The 24,951-nt window shown below is 48.9% G+C and overlaps 1 protein-coding gene across 1 annotated transcript in view; it reads right to left on the bottom strand.

Moving 5' to 3' along the window:
- CACNA1D (calcium voltage-gated channel subunit alpha1 D) overlaps positions 1 to 24,951 on the bottom strand; it is a 291,430-nt gene that overhangs the window by 70,917 nt on the left and 195,562 nt on the right. The window contains exons 10-20 of the mRNA XM_081805721.1: positions 16,827 to 16,914; positions 16,498 to 16,557; positions 15,488 to 15,514; positions 11,970 to 12,130; positions 10,715 to 10,940; positions 10,379 to 10,586; positions 7,563 to 7,683; positions 4,262 to 4,376; positions 3,811 to 3,880; positions 2,880 to 2,946; positions 1,999 to 2,146 (exon numbers count right to left, since the gene is read on the bottom strand). Of these exons, the coding sequence (XP_081661847.1) occupies positions 1,999 to 2,146; positions 2,880 to 2,946; positions 3,811 to 3,880; positions 4,262 to 4,376; positions 7,563 to 7,683; positions 10,379 to 10,586; positions 10,715 to 10,940; positions 11,970 to 12,130; positions 15,488 to 15,514; positions 16,498 to 16,557; positions 16,827 to 16,914 (1,291 nt within the window). The remainder of the gene's footprint in view (positions 1 to 1,998; positions 2,147 to 2,879; positions 2,947 to 3,810; positions 3,881 to 4,261; positions 4,377 to 7,562; positions 7,684 to 10,378; positions 10,587 to 10,714; positions 10,941 to 11,969; positions 12,131 to 15,487; positions 15,515 to 16,497; positions 16,558 to 16,826; positions 16,915 to 24,951) is intronic.

Raw genomic sequence — 24,951 nt, 5'->3', positions numbered from 1 at the left:
AGGCAGACGCTTAACGACTGAGCCACCCAGGCGCCCCGAATCTAAATATTTTTTTTTAAGATTTTATTTATTTCTTTGACAGAGAGAGACACAGCAAGAGAGGGAACACAAGCAGGGGGAGTGGGAGAGGGAGAAGCAGGCTTCCCGCTGAGCGGGGAGCCCAATGCGAGGCTCGATCCCAGGACCCTGGGATCATGACCTGAGCCGAAGGCAGACGCTTAACGACCGAGCCACCCAGGCGCCCTCTAAATATTTTTTTAAGATTTTATTTATTCATTTGAGACAGAGAGATACAGAGAGAGAGAGCCTGAGCAGGGAGAGCGGCAAAAGGAGAGGGAGAGCCGGGAGCCCGATGCAGGGCTCGATCCCAGGACCCTGGGATCCTGACCTGAGTCGAAGGCAGACGCTTAACCAACTGAGCCACCCCGGTGCCACATTTGTCTGTGTTTTTAAACTTTGGGGCTGACCCACAAGCAGTGGTGAGAAAGTGGAGGGAAAGTTGCATCATGCACGAATTGCACAGAGATCTTACGTACCACGTGACAGAATCTTCAGAGTCCTGTTGTCTCTGCCGTCCCATGGGCTAGTTAGTGCTAGACTACCCTTCACCTCAACATTTGACTTCAGAATTTAAAGATTTTATTTTTAGCCTGTAGAATACATGTATGTTTTCCCTTGAAAATATTTTCCTTTTTCACTTTCAAAACTGGAGTCAACTTTATGAGAAACCTCCCCTTGGGGGCTGCTTCATGCTGGGATGTGCCCTGGGAGGGCTTGCAAGCTGTTAGCAGGTGAGTCTGGGAACACGTCCCAAGGTGCAGGAGTGTTCACAGCTTTGGGGGGAAATCAATCCATTCCTTCAATATATGTAGATCCAGTGAGCTGCAGGCTTCAGTAGTATCAGTCAAATAGTTTTTTTTAAAGAGACACCCAGGGGTTCCTGGGTGGCTCAGAAAGTTAAGCGTCTGCCTTCAGCTCAGGTCATGATCTCAGGATCCTGGGATCGAGCCCCGAGTCAGGCTCCCTGCTCAGTGAGGAGTCTACTTCTCCCTTTGCCCCTCCCCCTGCTCATGCTTGCTCTCTCGAATAAGTAAATAAAATCTTTTTTAAAACATAAAGAGACACCCAAACTCTCAACAGTGATGAGTTATAAAAACTACCATCAAATCCTCAAGTTACTAAGGACTGCAGCCTTGCTTCCCACCTGTGTCTCCCTGGGGATTGTGAATTCCATAGAGTTCTTCTCTGACAGCCAAGAACTGCTTCTATAATTCTAGAAACCTTTCCAGGAGCCATTCATTCCCCACCCCCCGCCCCCCGCCCCGGTATACCATCTGTCTCAGATGATTTAAAACCTAGAAACCAGCTAGTAAATAAATGTCATCCTCTTGCAGTACTTGTAAGTACCGTGCTCTTGGTGAGCACCTTATCATTTTAACATGAGAAATGCTATTTTAAGTAGGATATCATAGACCTGAATTGAAGAGGTACCACCTATAAAATATCATTGAGCAATATCACTGTATTGCCATAAAACTCAATGGGGAATAGTGATTAACTAAACTGGATCTCAGGATGAAGATGCTGTGCAGAACTTGGCCACAAAATTTTCATCCCCAAAGCATCTCAACAGAAAGACCCACTCGTGAAGAAAGGGTCCTCTGGATGGAAAACACTTCAGAAGTGACAACCCGTGGATGCCCGAGCCATGGGCTCTGACCAGTACAGGGGCTAAAGGGGAGGAGAATCTGGACTGGCACTCGTCCCAGGGGCCAGTCATACTCCTAACAGCGCCTCCATCCAAGAACAGGACAGCCAGGAAGAGACAGAGGGCAAAGGCAAAGCTGGAGCAAGAGAGGGACTCAGGGTCTCCAATGCATAGGCACAGAAAGAGGCCCTGAACCACCCTCCTTCATCCCATCTCCAGCACCCCCTCAAGCAATCTGTAGGGTGACAGGGGAGACACAACAGCAATGAAATTGGAAACTGGGTATTTACGGGTTGGTCTTGCTCAGAATGAAGAACGCGCTCCCTTCAGGAATGGGGGCGATTTTCTCCTTCATGTTCAACTCTGAGATTCTGCGAGGACGGGGGCCAGCAGGAACCTCAGGTTCATCCTCCTCCTCCTCCTCTTCCTCTTCCCCTACTTTAAATGAGACACCTTTTTTATAGGCATGAAATAACAATCGCATTCTGGTTTGAATTATTATTCGCAATTTCACATGGAGAGTAAACTCTCACATCTATCAGCTTACGTTAATCAAAACCCTTCCGAATATGGACTGAGTGAGTGTGGGGGGCCGAGAAGTGAGCCTGTCTGTGAGTGTGTGTGGTTCTGGGAAGGAGGTTCCCAGCGGTTCCAAATCTGACACACGCAGAAGGTATCAGTGGTGGGATTCTCACTGCCATACTCCCAGCACCCAGCTGTTTCCCCAGTAGCCTTGCTCAGCTTCAGCCTGAAAAACTGTGTGTGAGACTTCAAGCCAAACATGATCATCCCCCACCCCCACAGTCCCTGCTACATCAGCAATAAAAGCACCAGCAAATGTGAAAGGGTCAGGTGAGCAGTAATAACAGTAGGAATGGCTCATTGCCTCCTAAAGAGATTTCCCAGAAGAAGAGGGGCTTGCCTGGATCCACTCACACTTTCTCTCCCCACCACCTGGAATTTGGGTTACGTAAGCTACCTGGGTGACCAAGAACAAAGAGCAGGGCTAACTGCTCCACGAGGGGACCAGACCCGTGGCCTCGGCAGCCTCACCACCCACCATCACGCCAGCTGGGCTGGCCGGCCACAGACTGAGCCCCTGATCACTGTGTGGTAGCAAAGCCACATCACCCATGAACTGAGAGCCTGTCACTGGCCTCGGCCACCATACCTGGCACATCACAAGGTGGGTAGGGGTCCTTGTCTTCATCCTCTTCTCGATAGTCATCAATTGTAACCTAGGATGACAGAGAGGTCTTGGGAGGAGGGGAGACTCTGACTTCAATGCACTGCAGAGGACCCAAGTGAAGAATCAGCCCTGCCATTCAGCACACAGAGAGAAGCTCTCTCCAAAATGCACATTGCATGTAAGTGCATGCATGCATAGGGACAGGTATCCCCAGTGATGATTCTGCTTCAGACATAGCTCTGAGGGCAGATGAGGAGAAAACGAGTAGAACCTCTACCCAGCCATGGTTAGCCAGCACCATCCACGCCCCTCTCTACCCAACACTGTCCCATACACTGTATGCTAACTGCATGGCAGACTGCTGTCTCCCTGCTAGGATGCGAGTTCCATGCACGCAGGGACCTTGTCGGTCTTCTTCATTGCCGAGCTCCAGTATCTGCCACACGATAACCACTCAATAAGTATTTACTGACTTAGGGAACCAAACAAATGAATGAAAAATCCAGAGCTGTCACAAGTGGGATGACGTTTGACGGTATAGCCCTGAGCACCCAGATCCCCAATCCCAAGATTCCTTCTGGAGGCACATTTCTATTAACAATCCTCAATTTTAACCCCCCACTGAGAAGATACTAACAGGCCAGGTCTGATGACACAATTCCAATAAAGAAAAAATAAGTGGTCCCCCAAGTATTTATCATGCTGGTTATTTGGTGAAACATTGGTTGATCACCAGCTAGCTGCCTAAATTCACCCAGAATCCCCCTGGGAAGCCAGTGTCTACAATGGTGTGCCACACTCTCACACCAAAATATCACACAGGCTACTTCTCGCAGTGTAAATGGTACATTTGTGACGATATCAACAGATTCATTTTGAAACAGAAAGGGGAGAAGTGTTTCAGGGCATATACCTTATTGTCACTGTTGGCTATCTGGTTGACTTCTGGTTTGTTGTTCTTTTTATTCTCCAGGCTCTCTTTTCTACAGAGAAAAGAACACAAGAAACCAAATAACCATATTGCTATGTACAAAAATGCTAATCCAGACTCGGAATCCACAGTGGCCTGATGAAGGACAGAATTTAATTGGAAACAACTCTAAAAGCGAGAACATAGCACAACCCACCCTCAGAGCTTCCCGTTCACCTCAGTGCGCTGGGTTCATTACACGGATCATCTTACTAAAATTCTCATGTGAGAGCTCATTAGCATCAAACACATCATTTATTTTATGACACCACAATTAACCACGGGGATTCTTTAAGCATGGGACCATGTGACTCCTACTCTCGGCTCTGAGGGAAGGAGAGCCGAGGGCCTGGGTTCTGCCCAAGATTCCATCCTCGGGTGAAAACAGGGTTACCTGGCAATCTTTTTCCTCTCCTTCTCTTCAGCTTCCTCTTTCTGGGCAGTATTCAAACTTTCAGCATCAGCCAGATTGTCTACAGCAATGGCCAAGAAGACATTCAGTAGGATATCTAGTTTGAACATTTTAAGGGAACAACACAATTTCTAAATGCAACTACTTGTGGTCGACAATGGCAATGTCACACCCCTCTGTGCTCCGGAAGGCTGGTAACAGGCGACTGTCCCCTAAGTGCTGTATTCACTTAGGAAGACCAGAAGGCTAGATAGAGCCTGCTTAAAAAACCAAACCAAACCAACAAAAACAAAAAACCCTAGAAACCTGTAGAAGACAGTCTAGAAAGAAGCAAAATTAAGATCCACTAAAAGCCATGAAAACCTATAAACTTCAACATTTCCTTTAATAGGTGTGCATACGTATGTGCTTGCACAAACACGTGTGTCTCCATACACCGAGGTATCTACTGCTATCACACACACTGCATGAAACAATCTATTATATGAGCATGGTGTTGTTATGCATTTTGCATTTTGCTTTGTGCATTTTGTTTTCTTTCTTTTAAAACACACACGTACCCATAACATATATATATATACAGGGCATGCTTTCCCAAATAGACCCTTTTAAAGGCTACACATTATTCGAGATGATGATTGCACAATGCAGTCTGAGTCTTTCTCATCTGAAATGGTCTTCAGAGTCTGCAGATACTCATTCATTCACCGCATAAACACTGATATATTGCCAGATGGTGCCCAACTGTTCTTTTGAATAGCCCCACTATAGCTGTATCTTTGACTACTGTGGTTGAATTTTATTTTTTCAAATCCTAAAAAGTGAGGTGACTGAACAAGCTATCAGGTTTTTGGCTCTTACTAGAATGTTGTATGTGTGGTTTCCTTGGATAGAAGAAAAAATAATTCCGAACAAGATTCTCAAATCTCTTGGAAGATGCCTGTTTCTTATCCACCAGCAGTTAAATACATTTTTTGAGAAGCACAGGGATCAGAGGGAAGTAAGTCAAGATGGCTCCTTCTCTGAACATGCTTGTCCTTGGCTGATGCATGGTCATCTGCGTGCAAGACTGTGGGAGCCCAAGGGACCCCAAGATGGGAGAGGTGTACCACTGTCCCCCAGGCCCTGTGCAATCTGAAATCTCAGCTGGGTAACACAAACGTAACCTAACAAAGAGACTGATGATGAAATAGCTTCCAGGGGATATCATCCTTGACTAATCTATTCAAGTCTTTAAAGATGATAGAAACATGAATGAGTTGCATTAAAACTTCCAAAAAGCCTTTGGTATGTTAGACTATGTGTTAAGCAGAGCTGTAATGAGCCCAAGGAAGCGATCTGTCTTGGGCTGGGTGATGGCTTGGTAATGCAAGCCCTCCTCTGATATGTGTGGGATAATGATGGCTCAGGTAGGGATTGGTGCAGGACTAACTGTATTGAGAATTCCTACCAGTGATCTCAATGAAGAAATAATATATCCTTCGTCTTGCAATGACACCAAACTCTTTTGAGTAGTGGAAAGCACATCCAGAGGGCGCCTGGGTGGCTCAGATGGTTAAGCGTCTGCCTTCGGCTCAGGTCACGATCCTGGAGTCCCGGGATCGAGTCCCGCATCGGGCTCCCTGCTCGGCGGGGAGTCTGCTTCTCCTCCCTCTGACCCTCCTCCCTCTCCTGCTCTCTGTCTGTCATTCTCTCTCTCTCAAATAAATAAATAAAATCTTTAAAAAAAAAAAAAAAAGAAAGCACATCCAGAGTAATAAACCATAGAAAAATCTTGCAAGTTTGTAATAGACAGTTTCCAAGAGCAAACACCCATCATCTGTATTTAGAGGCATTACCCAGACCCTCCTAAATAGTGGTGTGCTTTGGAATTCACTCAAAAAGATCCAAACACCTCCAACATGCTGGGGATTGTGCTGGGTGCTAGGGGCATGACGGACCAGAGTCCCTATTCTCATGTAGGGGGAGACAGAACATAAACTACTTAAGCATTTCAGATAGTGATACATGTATTACAAAAACCAAACCAAAACACACAACATGTAACCAGAATGAGTGTGGCCAGGGAATACTTCTCCACATACCTAAAGCCAGAAGGGTTCTGGCCTGAAGGGTTCATGGAGGAGAGCACAATAAGAAAACACTGATCATTCCTTTAACAAGCATTTACCAAGGGCCAACTATGTGCAAGACCCTCCACTATAAGCCATGAGAGATGTGAATACAAAGAAGGGATTCCTGACTCAAGAAGCTTATTGTTGAGCTGGGGGGATGGAGAAGCACCCATTCCAAATCCAGTAGGACCTGGCCCCCCGTGCAGTAGAAGCTATAAGGATGAATCGGGTAGGAGAGTTCACCTCGGGGTAGGAGGGGTGTTGGAGCTGCCTGAGGGACTAGTGGGGTTTCTGTGTATTGTCCTTAGAAGTTTGTGCTGGGGCTTCTGCACAGAGGACAACTCACTAAAGAACAAGGGGAAGACAGCTGAAGGAATCTGGGGCTTCTTAGAAGAATCCAGGTAGGATTCTTCAAAATAAAAAAGTGAAGACCAAGAGGTGGTATTCACATATTTGTACAACTGCTCTTTCGCCAAACCCTCATGGAGGGTTCCATACGCCAGGTCTGTGCCAGTCAGGGAGGTCAGAGAGAGAGAGAGAAGACACAACCAAAAGTTACAGGGTCATAAAGGGTCTGATTGAGGGAAAGAGAGAGCCAAAGTTCCAGAAGTCTAGAATTAGGGAGGGCCTCTTACCAGGGAAAAGGAATAAAAGGAGTCAGAAAAGAGCTCAGAGCCTAACACAGCAGTTAGTCAATGGATACTTGATCCCCAGAGATGTACAGATCAGCAAAGCCAAATCTGGTCCGGGGAGCTTATGTCAAGCCATTGACAATGGGTCCCCACTGGTTAGGAAGGGTCTCAAGAGACACAGATGAACCCTAACCTCCCAAGCATGATGGCACAGAAGACCACTCGGCTCTGCCCTAAGCCTTCCCTTGGGACCGGTACAGGAGCTGTGACGCCAAGCTGGGTGACAACAAGAACAGCCCACGCACTGTCCCATGCTCCCTTCCCCAGTTTGCTCATTCCTCAAAGGCTACTGGAACTCTGACCCCACCATGCCATCCCAGTGACAGTGAAGGGGAGCAGATATTGGGCTAACAAGGTAAGGGCATTCATCTCCCCACCCCAACGGCCGCCCCCACCACTATCACCGAAGGGAAGTTCAGACAGGGAGAAACAAAGCGAGATGATGATGACAAAGCCCCTGGTCAGCTTGAAGGATACAGTTACCACAAATGAAGAGGATGATGAAGTAGATGCAGACGATCATCCCTGAGGAGGACGGGCCGCCATAGGCCATAATGCCATCATACATCACGGCGTTCCAGTCTTCTCCTGTCAGGATCTAAGAGGCCAAAACCGCGGTGAGTCCACACGCAGCTGGACCGCAGCTCCCGACGGCCCTCCAGAACCCACCGGGGGCCGCCCAAATCTGGTTTGAGCTACCTTTTGCTCTGCTCAACAAATCCATCGGTTACCCAGTAGAGTTTTCAAAACACTGTTTTCAATTACACAAACACAGGAGTTAATTCTTCACATGGAACTAAAGCAGCACTACATATAAGACCTACCTAATCTTTGATGACACCCCAGTTCTGCACCACCCCCCCCCCCGGAGAGCATGCTGTTGGTGCATCTCTCTCCAGAACCTCTGTGCACATAAGCACACAGATACCCGCCCAGAGGAAAGAGGTAGTTGGTGTCTTCTCAGACTTACTGGACATAAAGGATGTCATACTATATGATTTTTCTGCATTTACTTTTTTTTTTTCCCACTCAACAATATACTGGAGACCCCCTGTGTCAGTAAGTGCCTTCAATCCTCTCAATGGCTGCCCACTATTCTACATGGTTAATCTATACTAGAAATGGAGAATTAGACCCATGAATCTGTAGAGGCTGGGAATTCCAAATATCTCATGTAAATTTACAAACTATCCAATGAGTAGATACTAATAACTACCTGAAATTTCACATGGAATCTTCTCTACTGATGATATCTGATAACTCAATCTATCATGAGGTAAGATCAGATGGACCTAAATAGCATTTTAAAAACACACTATCTAAAAAATAATAATAATAAACAAATAAAAATAAACCATACCATCTTCCAGAGAGAGAAAGAGAGAGAGAGTGCATGTGCTTCTGTATTGTCTATCTGCCCCAGACACTTTAAAAAATAAAACTGTCATGGCTCACAACCCAACAGAAGTATGGGTGAATGATTTCAAAAGATAAAGCAGTTCCCAGGAAAGGAACTTAGTGGCTCTTAGTCACACGAGAACATTCAGGCTCACTCCTGATAAGAGAAATAGGCATTAAAACTACAAGATACCATTTTCACCTGTCAGACAACCATCAAACAGTTTGAACACCCACTGTGGTAAAAAGCAGTGAGGTGTCGGACAGCGTCCACACCCCATCCCTGGAGGATGGACTGCCACTACTTTGAGGAGCGTGCTGGGCAAGAGTATCAGTGTTAGAAATGGACACACACTGTTCAAAACAGCAATTCCACCTCTGGGGAATTTACCCTACAATCTACACTCACACACGTGTCCATGGTGTGTGTTCAAGGTCACCCATTGAGCCGAGGCCGGCCACAATGAAATATTCATTGGCTAGGGACTGGTTACATGAATTAGGGGACATCCACACCACAGAATTTTTGCAGAATCGAAAAGTAGGAGGCAAACTCTTAAGGACCAATAAGATAGATTCTTAAGGACACTTGAAATGGTGAGAAGCTGGAAAAAGGCACATAAAATGAGCTACCATCTACATCATAGGACATTCATTGGGAGGTAGGTTGGTTGGTAGGTTCACTGATTTACATCTAAGGGCAACTACATCTCAAAGAATACACAGAAACTATTCAATGGTGGTTGTTCCCCAAAGGAGAAATTGGTGGCTGGGTGGGAAGGAGACTCATTTGTTACTTTATATCCTTTTGTAAACATCTGAATTTTGTGCCACACCCAGGTGCTACCAAAAACCACCACCACCATACGGGTTTCTCTGAAAGAAAACAGAAAAAAGAATAACTAATCAGTGGCTACAAATTAAGTATAATCTAAAAAAATTAAAGTATATTTCAAAAAAGTATGGCCCCATAGCAGCGACAGTAATTCTATTCTCCTCAAAATGACCAAGTGGAAACGAATCTTACAGATCATTCCCTCTAGTCTCTTGGTTTTTTGTTTCGTTTTTGTTTTTTTTTTTTTTCCACAAAGGACAGTGACTTTCCAAGGTCACAGAGCCGAGCACTGAAAGGGCCGGCAGGGGACCTCGATGTCTGCGGTCCCTCCCACCAGGCCTTCCTGCCTCCCAGGCCGGGCTCCGGAGCTCGCTGATGGCACGTGTGAAAAGCGACAAGGGCAGATGGGTCTTTAAAATTTATCTGCCACTGTCTGTTTAAGGAAGGGTTTCGGCTCACAACGTAGGAAGAGGGGGTTGAGAACACCTCCGCGTAAAGCCAGGCGGGGTGCGGAGGTCGCTGCTCTGAGTGCAGAGCCACCTGCCGAGCCACCTGCCACCATCCCTCCATCTCAGCCTCGTCGCCTGCACACAGGCTCCATGTTACATCACAGGAGGGGGAAGCAAGGGGGCAGAAGGCTGTCACAACTCTTCTAGCACCCTGATTCCTCTGACTACGCACCGGAGCATGAGGGCTTTAGAATTCACCTCCTTGCACAAACCCGTTAGATCCAGGATCACAAAACTTGCCTGCAATCAAAAATTCACAAAGAACAGGAAGAGGATTGTAGAGCCTATCTCCCAGGAACCTTGGAAACCTCACAAAATCAAACAGATGTTTTTGGCTTATTATTCTGTCCCATATCCAGTGGTCTTACGAAAACATGAAATCACGCCCCCTAGATAGCTGGAGTCAGGTGCGCAACAATCGACTTCAGTGGCGCAGGATTTGTCAGAGCATTACTGGGGCAGAGGTCACTAATCCCAGCAGAATCATCCTGTCTTCCCGAGCTGTGAAGGGACAGGATGGCGTCTCACACGGCCTCCTCACATGGGCTCACCTGGAAGACTGTCAGAAGGGCTTGAGGGAAATTGTCAAAGGTGCTCCGCTTGGTCTGCGTTTCGTCAAAATTAAACTTGCCACCAAACAGCTGCATCCCAAGCAAGGAAAAGATGATGATGAAGAGAAAAAGCAGAAGCAACAGCGAAGCGATGGACTTCATGGAGTTTAACAAGGAGGCCACTAAGTTGCTCAGGGAAGTCCAGTGCCTACAAGTCAAGATGGGGGTGTGAGCGCACAATGCGCATGGGACACAGCGGACATCACGGGGCCAGGATGCAGCTGCTCACCACCCCCCGGCCAGAAAACGCCTGCAGTGAGTTACACGCGCTCTCACCTGGTCACCTTGAAAATCCTTAAGAGGCGCACACACCGAAACACAGAGATCCCCAGGGGAGACATGATCTCCAGCTCCACCAAGATGGTCTCGGTAATTCCACCGCACACCACGAAGCAATCAAACCGGTTAAAGAGAGAGACGAAATATGCCTGGAGACCCAAGCTATACATTTTTACCAGCATCTCGCAGGTGAACAGAGCCAGGAGGACTTTGTTAGCGATATCTGGAAAGACAAAGGGTCTCATCGTGGGTGTGGCTCAGACTGGTCTTCCCTCCCCAGACCTCCCTCCCACCGGTCTCTGCTGGAAACGCCCCAACACCTTGCCCTGGTCTTCGTGATGGCCCCCATTACAGACATGTGGCACCAACGTTTATGGTCTGTGTGCCGGGTTCTAGTCCTGCGTCTATTACCACCTAGATGTGGGACTCTGGAGAAGTCCCTTGAGTTCTCTGCGCCCCAGTTTCACCAACTATAAAATGGGGAGGAGCAGGTTTACCATACAATCTCTGAGGCTTTCTAGCCCTAAAAGCCTGTGCTCCTGCATTTACACCAACGTATTATATTTTTTGTTTCAATCAGTCACAGAAAGGCCAGTCTGATCTTGATTAGGGCACCATGAGATAAGCAGCAGTTGTCTATCAGAGTCACTTCTAACCACAGAAAACAGCACCCAGCAGGCTGGAGAGCTAGACAGAAATAGGACCTCCCCATGGATCACAACTGACCAACTCAGAACAGGCTGTGTCTGGGATGAGCTCCTGTCCCACACTCCTGGGGCCTTCCAGGTAGGGGAGAAACAACCACTTGCCAAGAATACCATACGGGAAAATAAAGCTTCCAGTGGGGGTGGGGAGAAGGGGGATGAGGTCCCTTCCAACTACAAGATTCCTTGGCCCTAGGCTGTCATAGGGTTAAGACGGAGAACACAAAGATCCCCAGGGGAGACATGATCTCCAGCTCCACCAAGATGGTCTCGGTAATTCCACCGCACACCACGAAGCCATCAAACCGGTTAAAGAGACAAAATATGCCAGAGACGAAATACGGCATCAGCTGGCCCCAGCATACCATGTGGGCTGCGCCCCCACCACTCCAGGTGCAGCCTGGGTTTGGATGGTTCCTCTGGCTTCTAGCGCCCCCGGAAATGTCCCGTCACTACACATGGATCAGCTAAGACTAAACTGCAGCTGGACAGCCTCAGGAAGCCCTAATTCGGGATCAGAACGAAAAGAACACAGTCTCTGCTCGCACCTTGAATCTGCGTCAGCCAGTCAGGCTGGTTGTAGTGCTCAGAGGAAATGGTTAAGGTGTTGAGAAACACCAGGACAATAACCAGCCAGTAAAACGTGACAGACTTCACAGCAGCCCGACATCTTCTGCGATTGAAGCGGTTCCAGCGACGCCAGCGTCGGCTGCAAGAGAAGCAAACGTGACTCCGTGAACAGTAGAAGCGGCCTCTGAATGCCCGACAGACGTCATGAGGACAGAATTTGTCTTTAGTTCTGGAGATCCAGATCAGGGGGTGCAGGAAGGAAAGATGAGAACACATGGCATAGAAATGACATTGGTCTTTAAATACTTTAAATGTGTAATCTTGACCTGATCGTGCAGTTTCCTTCCTATGGCTTTAGGCGACTCCATAATCTGCCATGCACAGTCCTCAATCCAGCTAGAAAAATCTAGATATTCATAGATTCGTCTGCAGATGCAAAACTGAGCCTGTACACATATATGCAATTTACATTCCCACCATATGGCACATGGATCTGTTCACACTGCGAGTGTAGAGAGCCGTTTGGCTTCTCATACACATCTCTTGCGGCGTCTTAATCATCATGCAGAATTTATCAGGCAGCAAAGTGCTCCAAACCCAGATTTCCTTTTACAGAAACTTTTGGTCCTTTCTTAAATCTGGGAGGTTTCTCTGGAGCCTGGCAGACTTGTCAAAGCCGAGTAGGACATGAGTCTTCATACTGAGTCATCCGGTGCCCTTTCTAACTAGTGAGGCTCAAAATATACCTTCAGGAGAAGAGCCAATATTGAATTGTGTTTTCATACAAATAAAATGAGCTGAGCCAGACAGACAAGTAGCATGTCCTCTACTGACTTTTAGTTCCGGCTTGTAATTAGGTTAAGTATTCCCTCCCTTAGCCTGTTCTCCCTGTGGGAAAAGTTCCCTGCCACAGGACGGACTGGTGAAGTGGGTCCTGGGAAAAGGCCAGCCGAGTAGTGATGCCAGCCCTGTGCAGGCTGTGCTCATGGATGGGAACGGTGGACACTTCCTCCAGGGACCTGAGTCAGAGGAATCCCCGGGCTGCGTCCTGGCTGCAGCTCTGGCTGACCCAGCTGCTTTGCTATGCTGAACACACCATAACCCAGGGACCAGGCGAAGAAAGAACTGTGCCCACTCTTCAACAAGACCTGCAACTAGAAAAGTGCACTTTGTTCTTGCTCTTGCTATGTGGTTTCCAGTGGTAATAGTGGCTGGAAACATGATGACCAGTATAGAAAAACCCCACTGAGGACACTGAAGCCTGCCCCCGAGGCTGGGTTTCTCCTGCGATGCATAATTCAGTACACACAAGCAAGGTGGTCTGAAAAAGGACCAGTGTTGGGTCTATTTATGCTGCAGTAACAAGTCTCAAGTGTCTCCCAAATCTTGGAAGCCTCACTGTCCCATCTCCTGAAGGCCTGCAGCACTTCCCATCCTGCCCCTCACTTGGGGCTCCAGACACTGGGTCTACACAGGTGAAGAAGACGCACCGTCCTATAGCCTCTGATCTTGAAAAGCATGCAAGGTTGGGGCAAATAATTATCCATCCCCACTCAGTGGTGTACTCAGCATCCTGGGTACAGGAACAAAAAGACAGGAGCAGCAAATGCTCTTTGCAAGAGTCAGGAAAGGCCTCCCTGAAAAGCTGAGATTTGGGCTGGCTCTGGTTAAGAGTAAGAGTTCACCAGGGGCAGGCAGGAGGGCACTCCACCCAGAAGGGACTGCATGGCCAAGGGGACTGAGGTGGGAAGAAACAGAGCCTGGTGAAAACGGACAGCAGTCCAGTAGAGCCACAGAGTGGGGAGTGTGGGAGGGGTGCCAAAAGATCAGGCCAGAATGTGAGCCGGGGGCCAAATGATGAAGGAAGGTATATGCCCTCTGGCAATAGGGAGTCAGGGAAGGGCTTCCAATTGTTTTTAAAGTCAGGTTTATTGAGATACAATCGACATATGATAATTATTAATATTTAGGTATAGGGTTTGTAACCACCACCACAATCAAGAGGTAGAATATTTCCATCACTCAAAGAACTTCCCTCATAGCTCTTTGTAATAGGTAACCCACCCTCCTCACCTCAGCCCCTGACAGCTACTGATCTGCTTTTTGTCCCTATCGCTTTGTTTTATCCAGGATGTCCTATAAAGAGAATCATACAATATAGAGCTTTCTGAGACTGGCTTCTTTCACTTAGCAAAAATACTTTCCAGACTCATTTGCGTTGTATCTACCAGCAGTTTTTTCCTTATTGCTGAGCATTATTCCAACATATGCATGAACTACAACTTGTCTACCAATTCACCATCTTATGGACATTGGATTTACTTACGGTTTTCAGCAATTGTATACAAAGCTGCTATAAACTCCTATATAAAAATTGCTCATGCAGGCATATACCGTCATTTTATATGAATACCTCAGAAGGGGAGTTGCTGGATCATAGGGTAAATATATGTTTAACTTTCCAAGAAACCACCAATTTGTTTTTAAAATGGCCATGCCATGCACCATGCAGGAACACATGGGAATTCCCACTGATCTGCATCCTTATCAGAACTTGGTATTGTCAGATTTTAAAATTTGATCCGCAGGTATAAAAAATGTTCTAAAAGGTGTGCAGTGGTGTCTCATTGTGATTCCAATTTGCATTTTCTTAGTGACCAATGGTCATTCTATGTGCTTCTTTGCCATCCGTAGCTTTTTTGGTGACATGCCTGTTGAAATCTATTGGCCATTTTTTTGTTGTTTTCTTATTACTCACATCATATTTACATAGTATTCTTTTTATATAGTGGATACTAGTCTCTTATATCAAATGTTTTGCAAGTATTTTTTCTTCTGGTCTGAAGCTTATCTACTCAGATGGCCAGTATTTCGGGTGTTGTATCCAAGAAGAAATCTTTGGCCAACCCAAGGTCACAAAGACTTTGTATGTTTTCTTCTAGAATGTTTACAATTTTAGGTTTTACATTTATTCCTAAGTCCATTTTAAGTTAGTTTTTATATATGGTGGTAAAATGTCATTTTTAATTGAAAAATAACATTTACATGGAAAAGTACACAAATCATAGGTATATGGTTCAATGAGCTTTTAGCAACTAAACATGTAACCTGCATCTAGAGCAAGGAACAGAACATCACTAGCACCTCAGAAGACCTCTCGAACTTTCCCCTCCATAGAAGACTTTTAAGCAGAAAAGTGACAAGAAATGTGTCTCTTTGAGAAATGACTCGGGGTGGGGGCAATATAAAGGGTGGATTAGTGACAAGAAATTGTTCATTGTTGCAGCTCATTGCTTTGTTTTGGGGCAAGATCTTCAGCACCTACTATGCTGCTCTCCAAGGCAGGTATTGAATATTGACTGGACAGACTGATCTTCGATACGAATGTCCTCGCCCATAGAGTAAAAATCAAGTCTAGAGCATCTCCATGTATAATAGAGAAGTTAGAAAGTAAAACACCAACACACAGGCTTAAGAAAAAATAGGTGATACTGACCTGAGCTTGGATTTTGAGATGGCTTGGCTGAAAGAAAGACAAAAAGAATAGGATTTCTGTTAGGAAGGCTTGAGCATACGCTCCCCGTCACTTCAGCTGGGAGATCAGAAAAGCCATGCACAGAAGCCTGGGCTCAGCATCCCCAGCTCCCCCAGTGAGCCATCCGGGGTGAGAGCAGAGCAGGAGACAAGACACCCTCCAGGGCCCAGGCACGAGAAGACTCTTAGCCAGCGGCCCTGCACAGCCCTGTCAGAGGCCATGATGCCCGGGGTTTTTCTCCCCAGACCCCACTTCCCCAGACTGAAGTCAGGGGGGCCTCCCCTGCTCGCCTCTCAGCCACTCAGCAGTAGCATGTGCTGCTGCTACAGCAAAAAGAGCACTGGACTAGGAGTCCTAGCTCTGCTCTTTACTAACTGCATGGCTTCAGGCAAGCAGCACACCTTGTTGAGCCTCAGTGTTCTCATCTGTAAAATGAGGAAGACGAATCCATCCCCCTGCCTACTTCACAATGCTGTAGGGAGGGCAGAGCAAGACAAGAGAGGCAAATTCACCTCTTAAACTGCTGAGCGTTCTGCCCAGAACACATCATTTTTATGAATCACTGCCAAGAAGATCAAATTCTCTTAAAAACACCGCCTCTACTTTACAGACACAAGACCTAAGGGATACCAGCAGGAAGCAAATGAACCAAAATTGCATGGGCTCCCCAAAGCAGGCGGTACTCTGCACATTGCACATTGCTGGTCCCCGCTGGGGACCAGGTCATCGAGACAGAAGCCAACAGGGGTGAATGTGGTGGCGCCCTCCACCGTTAGGAGAGGGTGGTGCAGGGCTCCCCAAACAAGTGCCGTGAGGTCTCAGGGTCCAGCCGCCACGCAGGAGATTGGGGGAACCCGCCAGGGAAGGAAAACTGAAATATGCAGCACATTCTGTCAGCCACTCTGCCATACAAGCTCCTCGTCAAAGCACTGATGCCAACACCAGACCGGGAAGAGAATCAGGCCTGTTACCCCCACCGCCGACACCCAGAGGGCCCAGCCTTGGCCGTGCCTCTTCTTTTCCACCAGCACCTAGTGGACACAGTGGAATTGTCGGGTTACCTGGCACGCCTCGCGGCAGGCTCCGCCTCGGCAGGACGGGCTGCTCTAGGGCAAGAGGCATGTGAAACGCCGGGGGTCTGGGGGCCTGGGATGGGATGGATGGGGAGGGGGACCAAGGGGTCCAGGGTGAGCCCACCCACCCCTCGTGCATCTGAGGCTATGGCCTGGGGTGCCTGCCCCACAGGTGCTCCCCTAAGAAGACAGGAGGAGGCAGGAGGGCAAGCGGCCTCCACACTCACCAGAGACTCCCACAGCCGCCTTGGTTCTCGCCTCCGCCACTCACGTTCTCTGTGTTCACCGACTCGGTCTCGCTGGTGGGCATGCTGGCTGCGGGGAGAAGACAAGGCTTTAGCCGGCATGCTGGAGGCGCCGCATGCCCAGGAGTGGGCCGGTTGCAGATCGCTGCCTCCAGGCAGGCCCTCTGGGAGCCCAGGAGGAGGGCGAGGAAGGGTGAGAGGCCAGGCACCTCTATGGCAAGGGAGTCCCTGCTTCCGTGATCTGCCAATCTGCCGAGAAAGCCCACAGAGAACCACTCCCCTCCCGAACAGGAGGAAGCTCTGTCCATTCAGACACTTCTCAAGAAGCCTAGGGGCCGAACTGAACCCAGCTGCTGTGCCTGGCACCAGCTTATTCTCTTACCTTCCAGGAGTGCACTGAGAGTCCACCAAAACAACTCAAGCTACAGTGGCATCTTTGCTGGCCCCAACTGGTGTTCTCTAGAAAATCTGTGACTAGACCAGTATTTCATACATGAATTCTTATTGTAAATATACTGAAGGAGAAGAGGTATTAGATGTAGGAGGACATGAAGGTACCAAGCACAAAATCTTTTTAAAAATTTAAGAACTCTACTCATTAGTAGCTAATTTATCTGCTAAGTTCCACTGAGCTTGTGAAGCCAACATGAGGAAGTCTCTTTCCAAAGCAGCCAGAACTAGAGCACAAAGGAAGTACAGTCTTACAGATAGAAGGTTTTCTCCCAAGCAGTGACCAGAGGGCAAAACTGATTGTGGTCTTGGTGTCACCGGGGTCTCTGGGCATGTCTCATTCCTCTACAGCTGGATCCTGAGCAGAGGAAGTGGAGGGAATGTAGAAATGCACTAGCTGTGATGGGAGGCCCAGGGACCCACCATCTGGCATGTGGGCATTATTTCTCATCCTCCTGATTCAACCTTATAAGCATCCTAAAAATGTGTTGGAGCCGGGCCATGAAGGAGATGGAGGGCACAAAGAATTGCACCTGCCCTGGAAAACCCATGGATTTCCACGAACTACGAAAAGAGCCACCTCGGGGGTCCATGCAAGGAGTTCTGGAAACACGCAGTAAGGAATAACAAATTCTGCTCTAGGGTTCGGAGAGGGGGTCCTGAAGATGGAAATGTGAGAGAATCACCCATCCACGTGCATTTTTTGCCCTGATGCATCTTTTTGACCTATAGCGACCACCTTTATAGACCTCGTGGTATCAAGAGGAAGGCCTTCCCCCCTGTGGGCTCTGCCGATGCGGCTCCTCTTAGCAAGGATGCCTCCACTTGGATCTGCAAAAGCTGGTAGTGGTTCTTAGTGCTGTGATGGAGATTCTGAGGCCAGCCCAGGCACAGAGGCCAGAGGAGCTGGGTCAGTGAGCTCTGTGTAGGCGAGGGACACGGTGAATGACAAGGATGAAGGTGGGCCTGACCTGAGAGGCCCAGAGAGCTGAGAAACATCTCTTCTGAGGGCACCAAAGAGAGTCCTTTTCCCTCTGGGGGCACCCAAGGAACTGAGCCTGCCCGGGTGGGAGATTCACAGCCCTGTCCGGGAGCATTTAGACAAAGGCAGCAAAGACAAAACGAGCAAAACGACAGACCCACGTCACACTACTGATATTCTCTTAGAATAACCTTTCCTCCTCAATTAAGTCAAAAGAAACCAACTACTAACTTTGATTCACTTTTTTTACAATTCCACGTAAAAACCTGTCAAAAATAAACCAAAAATCCTACACGATCAAACCACAGAAAAACCTTTAACAAAAGCTCCGTAAAGACACACACACACACACACACACACACACACACACACACACACAGGCACGAAGCTGCTCACGCAGTTCTCTTCTCCAGGACTGATTTATGCTCTGACTTGAAAAGACAAAAACGTTGTAAAATTCAATGAAGTTCACTGCTATGGGCTCCTCCCATAGGTCACCCTTGTCTTAAGTGACAAAGAAAATCACAGTGGGAGACTCCTACAAATATGACCGTGAGTCATCTCTGTGGAACGCTCTTCTTGGTAGTTACTGTCGCCACTAAGGGGCCAGCAGTTGAGAGCACGTGACCCGGGGCAGGAGTGGGGGTCAGTGGGGGGCCCCGGTTAACGTTTGACTGAGCTGGGCACAATATCACCTCTCTGCAGGCTGCAATGTCCCATGCGGAGAGTGGTGGTGCTCCCTCCACACTCTCGAGGGCCACTTCTGCCTCTCACCGTTTAATGTTTCACGGTTCTACTACTAATCATCCTAGATCTGTAGTTATTCTTTCCAAAAGAGCAAACTTCTTCTGAACAGGCTAAGTCACTGTGGCTTTTTACCCTCTGGGGCCCTGTCCCGGGAGAAGAGCAGTGCAGTTGCTGCATGTCATTCCTAAAGCTTCTTTTTTTCCAACCATCCGATCAAAGCAGATAAATCACATGCTGCCTACGGGGTGGGGGGCATTTTGCATTTCTGGCTCCGTGCCAGCGATTAGTGAATGAAATGTACTAGTTGGTCCCTGAACATGAGAACCAAGTGGGGAGAAAGATAAGAAACAAAGGCGAACTCCCCAGACAGAAACTAAGAGAGGTTAACGGTGTGGCATGGAATCAAGGCTGCACTGATGGAGAGAAGTTTCCCTGCCCCCCCGGCAGACTCCATCCTTCGGTAGCTAAAAGTGGACGCTCGGATCAGCCAGATCCCAGTTTAACCCCACCTCTGTGGCTGAACTTCTCCAATGCTCCATTTTCTCATCGGGGGCTATTGGCAGAACTGAGTGAGATAAAATACATGGTGGGTTTTCCCCACAGTCCTGGGTCATCCTATGTGGGTCCACAGTGTCAGGCAATCGGTGAGGCTCAGACATGGTAGTTGTCACCTCAAGAAAGCTCTCCTGGAGCTCCCTGGAAGCAAAGGGACACTCCATGCTGGCCCAAACCCAGGGTCCCTTTGCTCTGACCATTCTTGCAGAGAGACACCTAGTGTGAACAGTCTTCCACACGCCTGAGTCAGCTTTGGCTGTGAAGTAGGCGGGGGGATGGATTCGTCTGCGAACAAACCATGGTTTGTATCTTTTTATCTCGGACGAGTCATTTCTGTCTGACTTTGCCTGCAGTAGAGATAGTAACTTTTCTGTCTTAATGGTTAGACACCGAGAGAGCCACGCACCCATAACAAACAACCTATTCCGGAATGACATCAAACAGAGCTGAGTGAGGGGGAAGCAGAGGAAGAGCACAGTGACTGTGCTAGAATTGGGTGACCTCATTTGGTCCCGGAAATGGACCATGATCCAGTCCCTTCACCTGAGCAGAGGACCCAGGCTCTGGTGGGGGGCCCTGGCAGCCTTTCTCTCTGCTCCAGCCTTTCCCTCCCAGTCACCGGGGAGCACTTCCGTTCCCCAAAGTACGGAGACAGCAGGCCCAGTGGGCAAAAGGAGCTTGTTTGTACATAAGCATTTCACCCTTCACTTGTACTGGGCATTCCTTATATTTAGTGATAAAAAATTGATACGAGTTTCACTTCGCTTAGTCCCATTGGGACTTCATCTATGTTTTTACTATCAGGACAGGAGGATCACAGACTGTTAGAACCGGGACGGGCCTCTGAGATCACATGAAGCAGCTCTGTGATTTCACAGAGGAGAGACCTGACCAACCGGCCTCGGGACGCACAGTCCAGGTGTGACAAAGCTCTCCTGCTTCCCACCTGGCCACGCCCCCTGGGCTTGTGGTATGTGCTTAAATACACTAGGATATGTTTTGGTATCAGTATACGTTGACATGTATATTGGTATGCCCTTAAAATTATACTTAATATACTGGTACATGTTGGTATATATTGGCATATCCTTAAAATGCCACACATTAAAAGTTCCAAAAGCCAAGCAAGCCTATTCTCCATCAGTCTTGGTTTGCTGTCCCGATGACCTCAGTTAAACCCCTGAAACCTGGTATGTACCCAGACCACCTCCAGGAGACCACCCCAACAAAGAGAGAGAACAAAGGTCAAGCCACTGTGGTGACTATTGGGACTTTATGAAAATCCACGTAAGTAAGCCCACGGGAAAATTCCTGGAACACAAGCCCTTTCCCCAGCTGGCTGCCATAGCCTCATGGCTGCCCCGTGCAGGGGGAGCACTTTGTCCCCTTCAGGACAGTTTCAACAGAATGGCTGACAAGCGGCTCGGCTAGTTAGGGATGCAGGCCGAGACTCCCCCCGCCCCCCGCCCCCCGCCAAGTCCCATCATGTCATCTAGAGGCAGAAGCAAGCCAAGGGGCCATCTGCATGCAGAGCAGCTGTAAATCCTTTCCCTCACACATTCCAGGGAACTTGAGAGCTCTGTGGAGCAAGTTTGCAGTTTTTTAAAATACAACTATTTCCAGAATCTGGGGTGAAACCAGGCATTAGGACAAGCCGGCGCCTACAATGGGATGCTGACCTGCACTGCAATTTGCCTGCTGAAAACATGGGGAAGCGCAGGGCTAATGCTTTGCAAGCTCCTCCAGGCACTGGGATCTCCGAGAAGAGCTGCAGGGCAGACCCCGAGGCTTCAAATGTGGGCCGGCTGAGCAAAGGACCTGAGGGCTGCTGTCGGGGAGGAGGTGATGCCAGACAGCAGCCCAGCGGGCCCTGGACTGCAGACGAAAGCCACCCCAGCCTCCGCAGGCGGGGCCCCGCTGGGAGCGCTCTCTGCGGATGCTCTGCCACGTTTTTGCCAAGATCTGCTGCTGGGCCCGGATGCTATCACTGGCAATGCTGCACAAAAGAAATGGGGGAAACACACCATTTCTCAGGCCAGCACAACTAACTAGCATTTTCATGGACACGTGGGCCCACACACACGGTGAATGAGTCCGCGTGTGGCTGCAAGTAGGCAGCCCCCAAATTGTGTTCACTATTAACAGGCACAGCAAAATCTCCAATCCTTCCATGACAGAGGCTACTCAGCTCAAAAGACACAAGAAGGAATGTCAGAGAAGCTTGGCCTTTGTCACCGGTAACGTGGGGACAAGTCCTTTCCCTTTTCCTGGCCAATCTAGAACAGGAGCTGTTGGGTGATATCATGTGTAAGACCCATTTACAACTCTGACCTGCTTGAACTGCTCTAAAGAGGAAACACCCACAGGCTGTCTGTCTGGTTTTACCACCAGCACCAAGGGGGTTTCCCTTGCACTCCCCCAGCTCGGAGAAGAGAGAGCAGGGAGGCAGTGTTGTGAAGCCCCTGCCCACTGTCCTTCAGAAGGGCTGCCAGGAATCCAGAAGCCTGCCCAGAAGAAGCGTTCCCAAGTCTCCTCCAGGCAGAGCTGCTGGGGAAGGGAGCAGCCCCCCAAGAGTCCTCAGCCAGCCCCGGGAGCCCCGGGACCCATGCCAACTGAGCACAGAGCACCCCAGCATCCTTCTCGAGTCTGGCACACCAAACAGCCTCCTTCACGAATGTCCGGGGCTTCCTGGAGCCTCGAGCCCCTGTTCTCCACAGGACAGGCTCTCTTGCATAGTCAGGGATGCCTCTCCGAATCTATCCCCAAACCTGAGCAGCCTAAACCTTCTGATCCCTTCCTCTCAACGGGTGGGGGTATGAGGTTGGACAACTGAGCAATGGCAGTCATGGCCGCCTTCCTTGGGAACAGGGGATCCGAAGCCAAGGTCTTGTGGGGTCCTTTTTTTTTTTTTTAATCTTATTTGCATGACAAGCATGAGCAGTGCCATGACATCCCCTGAAGGAATTTGCCCATGGTTGCTAGTAGTGATGCCCTCAGCCGTCACAAGGTAACAGACTCTGGTTGCTGTAAAGAAGTCAGCCTCTTCTCGGAGAATGTGGGTCAAGGCCAGACCAAGGTTTCTGTGTCTAAAGCATGAATGATGCCCTGACAATAATTACTTCTGTAGGACTGATGACATGGGGAGCACCGCATCCCCATGAGGGCCCTCGCTCCACCAGCCTCATCAGGGGCCTTCTTCGGGGTCCTTGGGCATCTCAGTCTATAAAAGACCTCCCCCACTCAAAATATAAAGTTTCCTGAAAATATAAGGCTTCTTCCTCTCTCCACTTGCCTGAGAAAGCTAGCAAAACATCCTTGAAAAATCACAAGGCGCGAGCCCCTGCTCAGGAGGACGGGCACCTGCGTGCCCAAGGAGAGGGCTCTTCTCTTCTGGGGACAGACCACTCATCTTCTCGCGGTGGCCGGCCCAGGGCCAGGGTCCTCCGTCAGTCTTTGGAAATGGTTTTGTCTTATGTCAGTGACAATATTTCCTGCTTACCTGAAGCCCAGTCTTCCTGCAGAGGCCTCCAGGGGCTGCACCAAAGCCAGCTCTTCTTCACAAACCTCTGCAGACACCAAGCCTACGTGAGCCAGCCCCCACCCGGCCCCTAACTGGCTGCCCACCCCCACACAGTTTCCTTCTCATCTCAGGCCCACAGTGTGCTCTCCGGAGGCCGAGGGGCTTATGTCTGATGCTCCGTTCTCGTCCACTCCAAAAGCCTTCAGTCCGACCACCCGTGGCTTGTTCCAATTCCTACAACCTACGAGCTCAACGTTCCCACGACGGCAGAGGCTACTACCAAGCGAACAGGGCAGTGTGTCCCCTCTGCTCCCTTGGCAGTTGGCTTGGTGGCCCTATTTACAGTCAAATCGACTCTTCCTCGGAGTCGACCGACCAGGGCCGACCTCAGTGGAAGCAACTAGGTAAACCGTGTGGGGTGCAGAGGCAAAGCCCCGCACTGCTGTAAGGCTGGGGTGGGGGTTTGGCAGGCAGGACAGGACACCAGCTGTCTGCATTAACTGCTCTGCATTCAGGTGGTCCTGACACTGACCCCAGGTTTCCAGTGAGGGTCTGCGTTTAGCATTCTTTTTTACAGCAGACCTTGAAAATGAACTGTGCTCCCACATGAGCCCTGTCCTCATCCCCGCTCACAAAAGGCAAGTGCCCCCCCCCCCCCCATCTTCGCATCCTAGAAGTCTGTTTTTAACTTCATTCTTGAAACCGGCACTACTAGCTTTAGTATGTCCCGGGCAAACCAGCCAGAGGGTGGAAAACCAGCAGGCCCTGTGAAAAATGTAACCTGGAAAATCAAAATCAATCAAATAACATCACTGGAATTTCTAAACAGTTTAGATGAAAAAGCATCATTGGGGAAAAGTGTTTAAGAAGTCTGTCTTCCAGTCTAAGAATATTCATGCTTAATTAAATAAATGTTCTGAGTGGGTTCAGCTGCTTCTTTAAAAGGTATAGTTCAAACAAAAAGGAAACTGCAATGCCGTCTTGGCAAAACCACACGTTTGGGGTAAAGACAAGAAGAAAACAACATGACCAAGTTTCAAAGGAATCAAGCGGTTAAAACATAGGCATCTTATAAACACACCACACGGGCACACACATGCACGTCACACCAGGCCTATGTGCAAGGAGAAGGCTCCAGAAGCCTCGGGAGAGGAGTCTCCCGATGGGAAGTTCAACCTCGGTCATTTACCGTGATCTTTAGCCCTGCGTTGGTGAAAGCAGCAAAACTTCCTTTTCTTCTTATCCTCTTTTAGCAGGTCGGCCACTGTGACTCCTTCAGGTGGAACACAGGCAATGTCGTTATGATTCGGTAGAGGGCGGCAGGAGCAACGCAAACAGGGCCGGAGGACCTGAGAGGTGGCCGCAGCCCTGGGCTCTGATACGGAAACCCTAACTGTTCTCCTACGTGGACGTCTACAGTTTGGGGTCTGACCAGTAGAGGGGAGGTGCGCTTTCTATAGGGAGGATACCAAACGCCTGTCCCTAAAGGACCTGTCCTAAATAACCAACCAACTAACCCACTGGGGACGAAGCTCCCCAGGGTTTGGCCACCCTGCCAAGAAGGGCGTTTGGGAGCAGGCATTCAGCCGAGGTCAGGAGACCTGGGTGCTGACTAGCTGGGCGAGTGTGGGAAGGACATGTGGGGGTTTACAAGGTGGGCTCTGGACTAGGACAGACCAGGTCTGATCTCAGCCCTGCCACTTCCTGACTGGATAAGCACGGACAGGTGACCTGCTTTTGCTAAGCCTCTGCTTACCTTAGTGAGTGGTAAATGGTAAATACGGTAACACAGGTGTCGGCAAGGCGTGGTCAGCCATTACGGGTATCACTCCCCTGCGGCCACTAAGGCACAA

Source organism: Leptonychotes weddellii, chromosome 1, assembly GCF_054177405.1.
Source record: "Leptonychotes weddellii isolate Sample4059 chromosome 1, ASM5417740v2, whole genome shotgun sequence".
In the NCBI taxonomy this organism is placed as follows: domain Eukaryota; kingdom Metazoa; phylum Chordata; class Mammalia; order Carnivora; family Phocidae; genus Leptonychotes; species Leptonychotes weddellii.
This window is presented reverse-complemented; position numbering and strand designations above follow the sequence as displayed.